Source organism: Uloborus diversus, chromosome 1 (genome assembly GCF_026930045.1).
Source record: "Uloborus diversus isolate 005 chromosome 1, Udiv.v.3.1, whole genome shotgun sequence".
Classification (NCBI taxonomy): domain Eukaryota; kingdom Metazoa; phylum Arthropoda; class Arachnida; order Araneae; family Uloboridae; genus Uloborus; species Uloborus diversus.
In genome coordinates, this window is record NC_072731.1 from 137641044 (window position 1) to 137658522 (window position 17479).

Below are 17479 nucleotides of genomic sequence, written 5' to 3' on the forward strand. Positions count from 1 at the left end.
TCTAACATTTGGCTCCCATATATTTAATACTGTCCTTTCCCCATTCTCCCCCCCCTCTTTTTTTTTCCCACTCATTTTTATCTATCTTCCTTTGTTTATTTTTGCCTTTTTGTCTTGATTGACACCCCCCCCCCCCCAATTTTCTTCTATTTATCTTTATTTTTCCTTTTTTCGAATATTTGTTGTTTCTGTTTATCTTATTTCATGGTTTTCCATTCTGCTTTTCCTTTCTTGCGGTTCACGGTTACTGACAATTTCTTTTCGTTTTGTTTAAGCTTCGGCTTAATCCTTGTCCAATTGAATTCTTTCTTTCTGGGTTCGTACCTAAGCGAAAGCTCCTGACCTTTGCTTGCATTCCTATTGGTTCCTGAAAGGTTTATAACTTTGTCATTGGTGTTTGGCTAATCCGCTGTTTTTATCTTTTAAACTGCATGCTTATCTGCTCTTGGCTTTTGTCGGATGTCTTTTCATCCATAAGCTCATTATTTTTGCATTGAAAAAGGCGTTCCCTGTAACGCCGAAACACGTGTCTGCTGTAATTTACAAATTTGTGCTTCTACTTACGTTGTTTGGTCTGACTTTAATATTGCTAAGTGTCCGCCAAATTATAACACCACTTTAGTTTGCATCAAAATTAACGATGATTTCCCCCCAAAAAGGTGCAAAAGACCCCTTCAGAAACACCCGAATGCAACCAAAAGGGGAGGTGCACAACTAGACCCCACTAGGAGTCTATGTACCAAATTTCAACTTTCTAGGACATACCGTTCTTGAGTTGTGCAACATACATACATACAGACGTCACGAGAAAACTCGTTGTAATTAACTCGGGAATCGTCAAAATGGATATTTCGTGTGTCTATACGTTCTTAGGCACTTATCCACTTACGGTTGAGTCAAAAAAAAAAAAACTTGATTCATTCGGGTGTGAGTAAAATGGAAATTAAGGTTGATTTTTGAGTGAAAATTTTTTTGCGAATACAATACTTCCTTTTTACTTCTTTTTTTAAAAGAAGGAAGTATTGTACTCACAAAAATTTTTTCACTCAAATCCACCTTAATTTCCGTTTTAGAGTCCTCCTCCTTAATTTTAGTCTCAGAGTCTGATACAAGAACTCCAGATATGTTTCCACCAGTTTTGTACTCATCAGTTTTTTTAACTTTTTAAAAAAGACAACAATGTTTTGTCACCCGATCGCTTCATTATTTTGGTTATAGGTAGTCCTTTTCCTAACAAACACTCCTTTTTTCAGCCCAGTTTGTGTTCAATAGGATGGGTTAATTAAGGAAACTCTCGTGTAACGAGGTTTTGGGCAAATACTTTACTAAAATTTTGCATTTCTTGCCCGACACAAAACTCTTATTTAAAGAAACTATTTACAGCTCATTTAAAAATAAACTCAGCACAAACAAAAAGAAAACCATCTAAAAATCACTACAGAAAAGAATAATCTATAGAGAATTAACATAAAAAATATTGACACATTACAATAACTACCGGCGATTAAATTTGTTCTATAAAAAGCGATCGGGCAGACGCTTCTTTTCATTATACTGGAGCCTGAAGACAGCTGTCACAAAGAAGAGACTGTCTCAAGCAGAGCTAATTTACTGCCTACATATAAATAGAAAAGTTACGTGTATTACCCCCAAAAAAGGAAATTCAAAAATTATTTACTGTCTTGTGGTTTCGATCAGGTTTTCTTTTCTTTCTTTTTCAAACTGTCATTTTCTCTACTCAAATGCAATTGAACTTTATAAGAGATTTAAAAGTGTTGACACAGATTGGGGAGGGGGGGTCGTAACCCCCCCCCCCCTTCTTTGTATCCATCACTTCATGTGATGGCCCAAAAAATTGATTTCAAAATATTTACTTTCTCTCATGGTTTCAACATTTTTTTATATTTTTTTCAAGCAAACATTCAAAATTTCCTCATGGTTTTGGGAGGGGTCGGGACCCCCCCTTCCCTTTGCATCCGCCATTGGTAGTAGAGAACTTTTTCATTCTTGATTTTGCCACGCCCGCTCAAAAAACCAAATTCAATTGCATCAGAGTTCATTTCCATCACTCGTAAGAACAATATGATTAAATTTTTCAGAGTTTATCTTAATTTGTTGAAGGTTTTAGGAAAAGGATCTTTAGTCGGGTGATAAAGTACAGAAATAGCGGAATTCCAATGCTCTAAAACAGTACTGCCTGATGCACAGTCCGCAAAACTAATCCATACGACCCACTACTTCTTTCAATGTCGGAAACCAAACATGTTTTGGAATTTCACTAACTATTAATTTGAAAAAGTGCCAACAAGTAAACAAGTACTTTTGAATTAGAAGATTTATTCACTACTGAATGTTTTTTTAATATAAATATCTAGTTTAGAAACATAAATTTTCTAAAGGATGTGGCTTTACTTTAAAGAACCAAATTACTGTCAAATTACATGACATTAGAAGGCAATTTTTGAAGCAAATTTATGGAAACTTAGTAATGACTCATCAACCTTTGTCTCATTATCATTCTGTCTGTTTATAAAAAACTAGTGGCACTTGCACGGTTTTGCCCGTAGTAGAAAATGAAAAGGTCTTTTGGTTTGCCTTTTTTTTACAAATAATTTATGATGAATTTCTCGCCAATTGACTTGCCAATTTTATGGTTCGAATTTTCGAAAAATCGCTTTGAGGGTCACACCCCCTGCTACAAACTAATTCTGTGCCAAATCTTCATGAAAATCGGCTGAATGGTCCCGGCGCTATGCACGTCACAGAGATCCTGACAGACAGAGAGATATCCAGACAGAGAGACCTTCAGCTTTATTATTAGCAAAGACATTTAAGCATCATTATATTCCATTCTTTGCATTTTTAATTTACTTAAATTTATATGATAAAGAAATATGAATGGTTTAGTTTTTCTTGGTATACACTGATTTTTTTTTCAATCACAAGTAACTGCTTCGATGTGATAGTGGCATTCACGTAGAAGTTTTACTAATGCTCATTTCCAAAAATTGGAACGTTTAACATTAAATTGTATGATTCTCTTCACGTAATAAGGTCATGAAAATTTTTACGAAGTCATGAAAAAGTCCTAAAAATGCATGGAATTTTTTTCATCCAAATAGAGTATGAACGCTGCTTAATGAAACACATTTTGTTATTCTCCTGCTGTGTGAAAAATTTGACACCCTGTTTTGAGGGGTGTTGCATAGTTAAAGACCCGGTAGCAGAAACTGCGAGATGCGAGACGGGCGTCGCATATTTTTTAGTGGTTTGCAGATAATTTTACCAAACAAAACAAAAAAAAAAAACAAAAAAAAAAAAAAAAAAAAAACAAAAAAAATTAAAAAAATGAAAATCAACTTGGCAAAGATCGCTTGGAGATCGTCTTTTGACCGAAAAGGCGACAGATGCTAAAGCATTTCAGATAGAAACATAGTCGCCATATTTGGTCATTCACAAGATAGAAGTAGATAAGATGCTTAAGTGCCTAAGTTTTGAAAAACGAAGCGGAATTGGATGTTTTATTCACTAAAAACTAATGAAAAGAACTAAAAATGTACAACAAATTGTTTTGTTTTTTAAAAATTTTAAAATAATTTTCTTGAGAAATGAAAAGTTTTATGCTTAAAATTTCACCTTATCCTCATTGCTTCGGGCACAAAAACGCTAAAAACTTTTCAACTAAAGTGTAGTTTCATGAGGATTTTTATATTTAATTTTTTTACAACAAATTCAGAAATTTATATCTTAATTTTTGGCGCAGTGGCCATATTTGGTCATTCCAAAGGTGTTGGTACAAAAGATTCTTTAATTGTCTATATTTTTATATTAGGAATTGGATGTTTATTGCAATGCAAACTATTGAAAATTATGCTAAATGTGCCATTTTTTTCGGATAATTCTTAATTATTGTCTTGAAAATCCAGAATTTTATCTTTAGAATATTATCTTATCATCATTGCTTTAGAGGCTAACGTGCTAAAAACGGACTATTTCATCTAAATTGTAGTTTTTTAAGGATTTTGATGTAACAAATTCAAAAATCTGTAAGCATGAATTTTTCGCGTAGACATCATGTTTGGTTGTACGCAAAATGGCAATAGACGAGCCTGTTACTTGCTTAAGTTTCCAAAAACAGAGTTGGATCTTTATCTCAATACAAACTATTGAAAATAACGCAAATTGTACAATAAATCATGTTTTTTTTTTTTAAATTATTTTCATGAAACGTGAATTGTTATCTGCATAATTGTATTTGATCATGACATCATTTTGCTTTGGAAGCTTTGCTATAAACTAAAACGTTCTCCTAAAATGCAGTTTCCTGCCAACTTCTCATTTACTAATTTATTTATTTATTCATTTAAAAAAAATTCAAAAACCCATTTTAACTTAAATTTTCCATATTTAAATAAATATGTATTGAATAATTGTTTTTCAGTGCGCAAAGTTCTATTTATTTTTGTAAAAGTAGTGAAAATTGTTCTCCCCTCCCCCTTTTTTTATACTTTCAACTCGGCGGTAGTGGTGGCTACTAGGTTTTTCGGGTCTAGTGGCCACTGGCCAGTTGGAAAATTTTTGAGACTTGACCTTTACCAGGGACTTGCGTATTTTATGAAAACTGAAAATAAAACTAATAACACTGCAGATTATTTTCAACTGCCCAAAATAGTGTCGCAGACTGCCTAGAAAGTTTCTGCTACTGGGATTAAAGTGAGTTCTCTCTATTTTCCCCTGAATAAGTTCCTAACAAAGAGCAAATATATTTTTTTTCCAGATTTTTTTGAGCATTTTTATTGAAAAAGAAAAGTTTTGATTGGAAAATGTCAGGTTATTTGAAGAATCCACCCGAATGCTCCGTGTACTCATAGTTAAGTTCTTGGTATAGTCATTTAAAATTATTTATGATTATAAAATCATTTTAATGACAACAAATTTTGTCCGGATAATCCGGAAATCCCGATAAACAAACTGGATCCACTGTTTTTGAAAAACAAAATTTTAATTCACTAAAATACATTTGAACTTTTGGATGAGATTTCTACTCTGCAAGGCACCAGTTAACAATCATTAATTTTAATGTTTAGCAGAATCTTCTTTGTTATCTGAAAATCTTCTCAGTTGTTAGAAAAGATAAATGCAACAAATATTGTTACAAACTTCAGGAAATCTTAAAATATAGAATCATTTTTTGTGAAAAAGCAGGAAATTTATTTACAAGCATGTGCAAGAAAATTGACAACAATTACTAAAATATCCACAGCAATTAACCAAATCATTTACAATGAAGTGAAAATTGTTCGTTTCTGGTCAATTTTAACGTGTTCATTACATTTCATTTTCTTGTATTTAAGAGCATATATTTTCCTTAAATATTTGAAATGTGTAATATAGATGTCTGAATATTATAACTTGAATTTCATTTTCAGATTTTAGTTTCAAAACGATCTCCTCTTGTAGAATTGACAACATTAAAAAAAATTTGTGATCACCCTCGTTTACTAAGTCAAAGAGCATGCCATCAACTTGGTTTAAATGGCAGCTTCAGGTAAGCATTTTTTGTTATAATTTTGAGTTTTCTTTAATTTTAGTTTCCACTTGCAGTTTATGAAAACATAAAAATTTTAAAGTTAATTTTGATGTTTGAAAAGCTTTGAAATTGAACCTAATCTTTCAACTTTTGAAACATGAATTGTTAATTCTTTGTTGCATATTCTGGCAGGTTTTTTTATTTTTTGTAAAATTTATGTCTCCATTAAACTCTTGATTATCCGCGGAATTGGGTGATACAAGTGCGGTGGATAATAAAAATGGTGGATAAACAGTAAAAAGGCAAACATGAGGGATAAATAAGCCAAAAATTGACTTTCTTCAAAAACTTAGCTGCGTTGATGCATAATACTTTTTTCAAATTGTGAAAATATATACAGTACAGTAAAAATGTTTTGTATTTTTGCACAAAAGAACTAAACATCAATAAAGAACAAGTGTATTTACGGTGAAGAAAACACAAAAAATAAACAAGTAAATAAAGCAAAAACAATTGAGTTTAAATTTAATTTTTCAACAAAAAAACAATAATTGGAATTTGCTTTTAGTTTGTGAAAATACATGTTTCGGATTGTAGATTAACTTGCAGATAATCCACCCTGCGGATAATCGGGAGTTTACTGTAGTGTTAAATATGTCATAATTAACATGTGTAATATAATATTGCTAGGTCTGGTAAATTTTTGAATTCAACTCTTTTTCTTCAATAGCACTTTTCTCTTAAGTGGAATGTATTCTGTTAAGAATTATAGTAGAGGTTAAGATTTACGGTCGCCACGTGGCGACTCAGTTTTCAAAATTGGCGACCCTAAAAAATTTCTACAGTCGCCAACTTTTTTTGGGTGTTATTTTATTTTAGATTCCAAGAAAATAATTCCACACCACTCCAGAGATGCATCAGTACAATATGACTGCGGAAAGAAATACAATAAATCGCTTTGGAAGAACGCCTTGAAATTAACACCGCCCCTCGGCAAAGAAAGAGGAAAAGCTGCGAAAAAAAAGTGGACTAACTGGAGTAGCTGTAGGAGGGTGGAAACGAAGTTTCAATTCCTCCCCATGCTGGTGGGGGGGGGGGGGGTGCAGGCACCGAAAGCTCGTATTTCCTCTTAACAGACAATCCACCTCCAATTCACCAGTAAAGAAGTTGGGAGGGGGGGGGGGGGGGCGAGATTGGGAATGAGGGAAATATTGTTTTTTCACCCGGAAATATGAGTGGACAGTGGGTAACTACGACAGTGGACCTCAGAGTTTGGGTCCCTCACAACGTTTTTGCCTCGCGCCTTCATTTTGTGGAGTTCATTTTTTTCATGGGAAAGAATTAAAAAAAATTTTTTTACATTGATGCATTAAAAGAAAGAATAATGGCAAGCAAAAAAAGAAAACTCACAATGATTGTTCAACTCGAAAAATAACTTCGTTTTTTGTAGACAAAGATGTAAGCGATAAAACCATGTGGTCAGCAAAATGATGAGAGTAATTCTGAAAGGTAAGTCAATCTAGTATTTTTCTGCGTATAATCCACGGATTATCTATTAAAAAAGGCAAAGTTTATGAGATGTGGATTATACGCTGCCGCGGATTCTCCATGATTTTTTTTCTTAACACCAACTCATTAAACCTTAATATTTGCAGAAGAATTCACGATAGAGACCATACGCCGACTGAATGTTTATTTTGCAAACAGTGTTCGTACAGGTTATAGAAATCCTGGAAAGTCATGGAAAACAAAAAAGCAAATTTCAGACCTGTAAAGGTCATGGAAAATTGAAATTTTCTTTCCAAGTCATGGAAATTTATTTGAAGTTATGGAAAAATGTCCTCGCCAAATAGAAAGTAACAGTAGCTGAAAGAGCATTAGAAATCTTTCGTGATTTTACAGCATTGCTCATAAAAGTTATTAATACTGGAAAATTGAACTACCCGAAACACAAGTCTGAATTTTGAAATTCTCATTGCACCCACTTCTGTAGCAGCCGCTCTTCTTTTTACTTTCTTCTATATCCAATATGTAGAAAGAAAAAAGTATTGGATTCATGCAATTTTTCGATTTTCGAATTTTTACAGATTCGAACGTTTTGAGGTGTGCCGAGTCCATTTCGACCATTTTTGGAAAATGTCTGTGTGTGTGTCACATCAGTTTTTTGTGGCCCCTCTACAGCAAAAACTACCGCATGAAATCAAACAAAATTTGGTACACATATGTGCCCCTACATGAACTTGTGCCCATTGGTTTTTGCGCGAATTCCTCCAGGGGGGTTGGAGCAATGGGACATTTTTTGAGTTATGTGTGCCTGCTATTCCAAAGGAAGTAATTGACGGAATCAAACAAAATTTGGTCCATACGTTACCCCTAACAGGTACAGATGCTGATTCAATTTTGGTGTCAATAGCTCAAACGGGGGTTGAGCTATAGAACGTTTTTTTTGTTGTCAATTGTAATTGCTCCATCTCTAGAAATAATGAATGGAATCGAACAAAAATTTATCGACAAGTAGCCCTTAGAGGGTATAAGAGCTGATTCTATTTTGGTGTCAAAAGCTGAAAAGGGTGTGGCGCGATCGAACGTTCTTTTTTTCCATTGTGAGTGCCATATCTCAAGAAGTAATGCTATGTTCTGGATGAAATTTGGATAAATGCGAATCCATATGTAAACAGGTGTTGGTTTATTTTTGGCACCAATCGCTCCAAGAAGTGCTGATTTTCTTTTTTTTTTTTGCAAATGAAAATAGCTTAATAATGCAACAATAAGACAGATAAATCGTAATAGACTGTCGTCTGCGTATTTCTCATGATTTTAATTGTATGGAAATGATCGGGAATATTATCTCAATGATTTAAAATTTTTAACTGTTGCCATCTTATGTTTGTTAACAAATAAAATTTTTGTAATTAATTCATGTAAAGTTTTTAAAATAACTTTCAATTTTCACTCTTTGCTTTGATTTTGCGATAATTCAGACATTAGGATGGTCGTCAAGTTTTTGCATGTGTAATTTTGTTTTTGTTGGGAATATTGCTTCCTGGTCAAGCATGGGGAGGGATCAGAATTATAAGATATAGAAGAAAGTTTTGTGATGGCCACAACATGCTAGTTTTGCAATGTGATTTTAATACTTGCACATAGTCATTTTAAATTTACCATTACTTTCAGCACTTCTTACATTTAAAATTCTGTAGTATCAAACTTGCACGTTCTTGATTTCGCCCACTCAAAAAATGCGATTCAATTGCATTCGAGTTTTCCACTTGTAAAAACTTTATTAGTTAACTTATCATAGTGAAGGCTTGAGGAAATGAAAATCTTTAGTCATGTATTGGAATATAGAAATAGAGGAATTCTAGTACTCTAAAACAGTAGTACCCAACATGCAGAAATTAGTCAGCCTACAAAACTATTCCCTGCTACTCACTGCTACATTCAATGTCGGTAATCAAACACTATGTTCCGGAATTTCTGAACCTATTATTTAAATGCATTTAAAAATGTGTAGTTATGAATCAGAAGATTTATTCACTACTATAAAGGTTTTTTTCAAATTTTTATATTGTGGAGCAGTTTTGTAATATTCGTTAAATTACATTTTCAACAAGAAAGCAAATAAGTTTTTAGAAACGTATCACAGTGGGCGCCACTTATATGAATGACGTTTGTTCTAAAGAGTTTTGATTCCATAAAGTGGCTGACTCAATAAAGTGGCTAATTCAACAAAGCTGGATTTTATTCTGTTTTTGACAATTTGATTCATTAAAGCAGTTAATTCAGTTTTATGATATGAAAATTAAAAAAAAAAAATTCTGCCATTAAAAAAATTTGAAACTATTTGTACCCTGTTTATTAATAAAAATAGTCATCTAAAACCACAAATAAATGCAGCTATATTTGCATTGCAAAATTTTCGATGCAATTTATGATATTGTAATGTGTTTCATACGTTTTGAATAACAAATTGTGAAGTGATATCGCTAATTTCCTACGCTGCAGAACTGCTAATGTTCTTCTTCTTGAAAATCTTTAAGAAGTTGATAACGCATCTATCGCTTCATCACATCACGAATTCCTTCAATATCGGATTTAAATCGATTGGATTTAATTGCGATGAAGACAATAGAAACAAAGAAGAAATAATGGAGCATGTCTCCAAAGTTGATCAAGCGATTCAAAGCATAAAAACTAAAATAATTTTTATCTGAAAATGCCAACCAAGAAGCTAATTTACAATCAAACCAAGAATCAAATTTGCAAAATATTGTTAGTATAGAACATGCTGTAAATGAAGCTAATGCGAAAAACAAAGATACAAAAGAAAAAAGTTTTTCCACTATTTTATTGATTAACTGACAATTTTTAAACAATACTAGTTGCGTTGCCAGCTTTGCACAGTCTACCTAGAAAATAAAAGTTATGTCAAGTGATTCGTGTTCAACAATCTGGTTTGAACATTAAAAAAAAAAAAACTAAAAAAAATAGTAAAATTTTGAGGCACATTGTGGGAAAAATAACCAGAAAGGAAACATTTTAACTCCCCTGATTACAGGTAAAAGCCTCAAAACAAAAGCCAAAATATTATTTCTTCATATTTGAGAAAAAAATGGCTACAGATCTTTTCTTCTCAATGATTTTCTTCACGCTACTAACTTTAATAAAAGCATTCTTACAGAAAGTAGAGTTGAAGCACTGAATAGTAATTTGAATGGTGGAAAGCCTTCAAAAATTAGGGATTTTATGTCGAAATCCAAATATCATAATAGTTTTTAATTGATATCTCCGATAATATACCTAATAATCTATCTCAATTCCTGGTTCGACGGTCAGTTCACTGGCAAGTAACTCTGACATAGATTCATACATAGGTACATGCACTCAGTTTTTAATTATATTTAATGCTTAGATTTTAACCGTGCCCCCATTTTTAGGTTTTCCTGCTTGGTTTTGCCTTTTATCACTAGCTTGACGGGAAACATAAAATCAGGGCTCTACTGTATAAGCAAAAAGTTACTTTCATTTTTCTTTAATTCTTATTTGTTTTCTATGTATAAAATTTTAGAAAACTTGTATGCAGAGAACCAACCATTATTACTTTTTTTTACAGTTTTATGAAATCAAAGAAACTCCAAAAAAATTATAGAAATTGCACACAACCTGATATTGTTTTTTTTCTTTTGATTGAATGTAATCTTTTGTTCTTCATACTTAAAAGTAAAGAATGAATTACTTTTAGGGCTGAAGATTTGATTGATGATGATGAGTCAGCCAGCTGCTCCTCAATTGAAAATGTATCGGATGAAACATTAATGCTTGAGTCGGGAAAACTGAAGTTTTTAATAAACCTCCTTCAGAATCTAAGAGAAAATGGCCACAGAATGTTGGTATTTTCTTTGTCTCGTAAAATTTTGGACATGATTCATCGTATTTTAACTAACAGGTATTTTATTTATTTATTAATTTTTATCAAACCAAAGAAAAAAAAATCTGCAGTATCAATTCATTTATGTTTAGAATTAATCAATTGCTGAAGCGTTATAGCTCCAGTTATATCCACTTCACTCAATGTCTAATAATTCATCCATTTGAATAAAAATGACAACAACGTGTATAAAGTACAAATAAAGTAGTATAAAAGAGTTAAAAACTCAGCAAACAGCTGTTTCGGGGCTGTCACATGCAAGCCCCTTCATCAGTGCCAAAAAGAATTAAAAGTCCACACCAAAATCACCACATAAGTCTTTTTTGCACTGATGAAGGGGCTTGCATGTGACAGCCCCGAAACAGCTGTTTGCTGAGTTTTTAACTCTTTTATACAACTTTATTTGTACTTTATACACGTCGTTGTCATTTTTATTCATTCCATAGTACAAAGTTTTTGACTGCTTTTTTACAATTCATCCATTTGACAGCTCATTTGGATATACAGTGAAACTTCTGTGAACGACCACACACCTCTATATAGCGACCACCTACATTAACGACACTTTTCTGGGGCACCGATTTTTCCCCGTATATATATCTAATGTTAAAATACCTCTGAGAAAGGCCATTGAAACCTCTCACAACCACCGGCCAATCGCAAACCTCAGCATTAACAAGTAAAGGAGTTTTTGTCAGAGAAACCCCAAAAAAGAGAGAAACAACAAAATAAAAGCAATAGAACATTTAGTTCGCACACAGATCAGCTTTCACTTGTTAACCAAAGTGGAAAGAAACCAGAATAAGGGATTAAAATCTATTCTCTTGTGGGCCTAAACATATTCCTTTCTTGCCCTCTCTATTTTGAACCTCAAAAAGGAGGGCGTTATTTTTCGGACCCTTGGGAAGCTAAGGTAGCAATCCACGTCTTGAGGCAAGTCAAGCATGCGCCTCTGTCATTGAGGGAGGCTAATAAGAATAGAAATTCTCCAAAAGATGGTTTCTTGGAATTTCTTGGTTGCTTACAGGAGAGGGGGATTAGAACGGAGCTTATTAAGTGGTCAAAATCTACTTTTAGCACATTTGAATAGCTCAAGAATTGGTTTCAGTGAAGTTGCATTCTGCATTTCATCACCGTACATCGCAGTCAAAACGTCGAAAAAGTGAGTTATCTCATACTCGAGAAAATAGTAGAAGCCATAAACTTACATGGGAAAGTTAATAAATAATTTCCAAATGGAAAAATCTTGTAAGGATTATATTTAATATTGAAAAAAAAAGTTTATTTAAATGCATTCTTATCATAATGTCCTTGAATAATAGACTAAAGGAGGAAAATAAATGAAAGCTACTGGTGCTATATTTGCATGTTCGAAAATGACCTCTAAGAGCGACCAATCTCCACTTGAACAACCACTTTTTTCAGGAACCGAGAGTGGTTGCTCCAGAGAAGTTTCACTGTATTAGTTATTTCATTGTGGGAGATGCCTTAACTGAACTTACCAAGATCTAGTTTGAATAGTGCCCTATAATGTAGTCACAGCATGTAGCTGGAGTTATGTGTACAAAAAGAATAATATTAATTCTAATTACCTTGATTTATTTCATCTTTTGTTATTTTTAATGCAAAATAAGGCCCATGGCAAATTGTACAAATGGTTAAAAATTATTAACAATTCTAATTGAATTCTTTTGTTCTTGAACAAATGGTACCCGGGTTTCACCTGTCTGGGGGTGGGGGTGACATCCAAAATGGAAATGGAAATTTTTGATAAATATGAAGTTAAAATGCATTTTTAAAGCTATAAGTTTGAAAACCGGACCCCGTACATTTATTTGTTTTTGTGCATTAGCCCAGTTAAAATTTATTTATCACTCAAATGTAGTTGTTTTTGAAAATTGCATAAATTTCATGTTTACATAAAATTTTAATTTTTTTCTTTTGCATTTGTAGGAGGAGGGGGGAGATTAAATTTAAAGAAATCAGTTATTTGAATATTATTAATTCATTTGATATAACAGCCCAAGTAGACAAGTTTGGATCCTTAGAACAGCAATTGACTTTCTTGCATTCAATGTGCACTGCATACATGAATCCATGCTCCCATTTTTTTTGCTATTAGATGTTATGATATTGGACTTTGCCAGAAATTCTATGCACTGAAGATATTTCTTTATATTTTAAGTGGTGTTTGTTAAAATTATCTGTCAATGTAATTCTAAAAATTATTTTTCATTTAGTATGGTATGTTTTCAAATCATCTCAATTTTGCCTGAAAAATAATTTTATCTTTTTTTCTTAAAAAAATTGTATATAATATTTTTCAAACAAATATGCGAATGATACTATACATTTTTTTGTTTAAAGCTAATAATATTTTTTTTTATAACTAGAAAATGGAAAGTAATGAGAATTGATGGCACTATCAGCAAAATGGAAGAAAGAGAAAGAAGAATACAGATCTTTCAAACAGATGCCTCATATCCAGTGTTTCTTTTGACTACGCAGGCATGAATTTTATTTTCCCATTTTGTTATTAAAAATAGCAGAAATTCTAAAGCCAAGACATGTTATTTTTGTTATTGTCTTGACTTGAAATTGCTTTATGAAAATGAACTTTGACAGTTTGGGGGAAATTAATATTTCTCTTTCATTTTTAATCAATTGTTAGTGTTGTTATATCTGATTATTATATCAAGGCATAAGTGGTGCTCAATGAAGCTCCTAACCCTGCTCTACCCCATAGTATTCCAAGGAATAATGATACCGTCTCAAATGAAAATAAGAGTAATCTTGATTAATCAATGCACATAGTATAAGGAATTTAAAAGTGATTATTAAAGAACATTTTTCCACTTAAACCCTAAAAATCCTCCGGAAAAGTCGGGCTAGTTCTGCCTTTTTCTCCTTTAAAGTCTATTGCTCTGAAAAATCTTGGAACTCTTGAAAAACAATCGTGAAAATCATGAAAAAGGCCACGATTTTTAAGGAAAGTCACCAAAGATATTTCCTGTGATTTATCAATCAACAGGAAATATAGTATTTTAGTCAATTTCCTATATGATGGTATCCGTACCATCATATAGGTCATGGAAATACAAATCCATCATGGAAATACAAAATTACAAGATGGTATCCGTACCATCATATAGGAAATTGACTAAAATACTAACAGGTTGCGGATCAGATTTGAAGTTTACAAAGGTGAAAAATTCTAATTTGTTCCCAAGTTCAGGAATTTCCTATCGCTATACCGGGGGTTCTAAGCTTTTTGAATCTCAAGATAATTTTGAAAATAAGAAAAATAACTTATTCAACAGGATTGTAGTCATAGTTGCAGGAACAGTTCAGAGAAACTAAGGTTGCTTTGTAAGGGGAAAATGACTCCTTTTAGAGCCCTTGACTTTAACTCCTTTACCCTAAAATCAGTTTGACTCCACAAAAGATGGCAGAATTGCAAACTTTCAGAGAAAATGACTGACTGACTCCGACTCTTGAAATTTCAAACCTTTGATTTAAAACTCTAGACGAAGAATTTTGAATAATTTCACTAGCTATCAAAGTCGCAATAAATGGTAATCACTTTTTCACATTTGATAGCCATTTTTAAAAATGTATATAGTATGCAGACCAAAAATAGATCACCTATTCCCGCTTTTAGTAATATTAACAACAAATTAAGGGATTCTGATACTTAACAAAACAAAACAAAATGCATGTTTTTTTAAAGGTAAATATACAGTACTGGCCAGAATGGATGACTCACCACACAAAACTGTGATATTTATGAATGCACAAGAATAATTGCATTTAACTAAGTATTTATTTTAATTTTAGTTATATAAGCTCAGTATGCATACATAATTGAGAAAGGGTTCAATATTTGGTGTGGAAACTTTTTTTTTTTCAATACATCTTGGATACGATCAGGCATAAAAATACAAAATTTTTTCAATGGTATGCTGTAATTTCTGTTATCCATACTTGTTTTATAGTTTCTCTTAAGTCTGAAAGTAAAGTGGAGTTACACTCAGAAACTTTGCGCTTTAAAATTACCCAACAGTTCTCGATTGGGTTTAGATCCGGGGAATTTCCGGGCCACGGCCCAAGGATCTGAAAACCCTTCTCCGCAATCCATGTCTTAACAGATTTAGTCTGGTGGCAGGGTGCTCCACCATATTGATATCCATAAAAATTGGTAACTTTTCTTTCAGCATATCGAGATCAACAGTTCCATTAACTGATGTGCCTTCAGGCATGAACCACAATCCGCATCTTCATTTGGCACAAATGGCTCTACAGATCATGAGTTATGCAGTATTCTTCACGGTGGGAATAATGTAGCATTGACAGTCTCTTCTATTGGAAGACCTTTGTATGTTTCTACAAAATGCCTAAAACTGCAATACTTAAGTCTCGTCTGAAAACATCACGTTTCCACTGCTCTGCAGTCCACCACTGATACTTTTTACAAAATGTCAGATGGTCAGCAGTGTTTTTTGGGAGACAATTCTGGCTTCTTAGCAGGCTTGTAGGACTTTAAATTGGCATTAAATAGCCTTCTGCGGATTGTCCTTTGGCTAGGGACAGTCGGATTTGGCATCACCTTTTGGTACACCAGCTTGGATATTTTTCTCTGATTTTCTCGGTGACTTTTTTGCTGCAAAAATTATGGAATAATCCATGCGCTTGTTAGTGCTCTTATGACCACCTTATCGCTTTGAATATCCATAAATTTTGGTTGTTTTGAAATTACTTATAGACCTGGAAACTGTCTTTTGTGCCAATTGTGATCTGGCAGCAATTTCCCGAGTACTATAACCTTCTTCGTTCAAAGTCTTTATTTTTGCATGCATTTCGCGTGAAATTCCTTTACGAGGCATTTTTATATTATTTCACCCTTTTGCAAAAGTTTGTAGGTCAACCCACGGCGAACACAACTAATGAACTAACGCAATGCCAAACAAGATCATCTGCACTTTGATAGACAGCCAAAACGATCATCTGTCGCCAATATGTCACTACGAATTTGAAAAACAAGCGAGTCATCCATTCTGGCGAGCAGTGTATAATCATGCAACAAAAGAAAAAACATGTATTATTTAAAAATGTAAAACAAATATGTTTGTTAATAGCTGAATGAAAGTGAAAAAACCTCATGAATCATTAATTTTGTTACTTCTACTCTATCTGAAAAGATTGACAAAAAAAAAGTTGAATTGTACAATAGAAAATAATTCGCAGTTCTAGAAGAGCTGGTGTATGCCACCTTTCACGCCGCATGTCGAATAGAGAAGCTCCATTAATGGTCTCAGCTCCAGCTGTTTCACAGAAGGTATTGCTTCAAATTACATTGCCTAGGTGGGTTTGACTAGTATGGATAGGATGGAAGCATGTTGCCATAGAGTGATATTATTTTACCAAATATTGAAACACATGGTCATTACTTTTGGTGGTTGGGACTTGATTTTTTGTTAGGTCAAATGGTCTCCCATGGCGATTGGTGACCGCTAATCTAGAGCTTTACTTCGATTCCAGTGTCCTTATACCCCAAAACAAGTCCTACTCTGCAGCCCTGACCAATTATTACTTGGGTGGACGGTTTTAAAAGGCAGGGCCCAGGCTAAAAATTCGTCTTTGTGCCACACGCGATAAAATCGTAAATTTGGCGGCAAACAATTTCTCAAAATTGCTGCAGATCAAGTTATTCTACTCCATCCTCAAAATTATGCAAAAAAAAAAGTTTAAAATTCTGTAAGAGGAAAAAAGTACCACCCTGCGTCTTTTTTTAAAAAGTATTATAAGAAATTTTGCATTTTATACTTTCTAAAATTACACTTTGTTCTGTGATTAAAGATTCTACTAAAAAGAAAAAAAGGAAAGCTAAAATTTTTCTTTGGCTGAATTTTTTTTAAAGATTTGGTTAAATTACTGGATAAGATGAAAATTTGAAATCTCTTATGTTCTGAGAGGGGTCTTGGTCTTCATTGGGTATTTATAAAGTAGCTAGAAGCAACTTAAATGGGCACGGAGCCTGTTACTGGTCATTACTTTTAGATTTATTTTTGTAATTGATTATGAACTTGATTTCTCTTGATAGGTTGGAGGTGTTGGATTAACATTGACTGCTGCTGACAGAGTCATTATTTGTATGTATTGTTTTTGTTTGAAAGTTTTCTAGCTATTTTACAGACAACTTGTCCTCTTGTTTTTTCAGCAGGGTTGGGTTTTGGATTGTCCAAAACTGGTTTAGGACAGGACAGGTGGTTTTTACCGTCCAAAACTGTCTAAAACTGCCTTAAACTGTCCCAAACTAGGCTAAAGCTAAAGTGGTGTATGCTAATCAATTCGTATTTACTGCAATATTCATAATGCATAAACATAGATATTAATGAGGTTTAATTATATATTATTAATTTCATAATATTTTTCTCAACTGTTTATTTAAAAAATAGTTTACTTAAAAAATGCCAATAAAACTATTACATAAAAACTTCCTTATGTAACAGTTGGTAGTGTTA

At 33.0% G+C, this 17479-nt stretch overlaps 1 protein-coding gene across 1 annotated transcript in view; it reads left to right on the forward strand.

The window, feature by feature from the left end:
• Window positions 1–17479, forward strand: part of LOC129235267 (DNA excision repair protein ERCC-6-like) — a 206350-nt gene that overhangs the window by 128497 nt on the left and 60374 nt on the right. The window contains exons 14-17 of the mRNA XM_054868983.1: window positions 5430–5548; window positions 10773–10976; window positions 13352–13466; window positions 17059–17107. Coding sequence (XP_054724958.1) covers window positions 5430–5548; window positions 10773–10976; window positions 13352–13466; window positions 17059–17107 — 487 coding nt within the window. The remainder of the gene's footprint in view (window positions 1–5429; window positions 5549–10772; window positions 10977–13351; window positions 13467–17058; window positions 17108–17479) is intronic.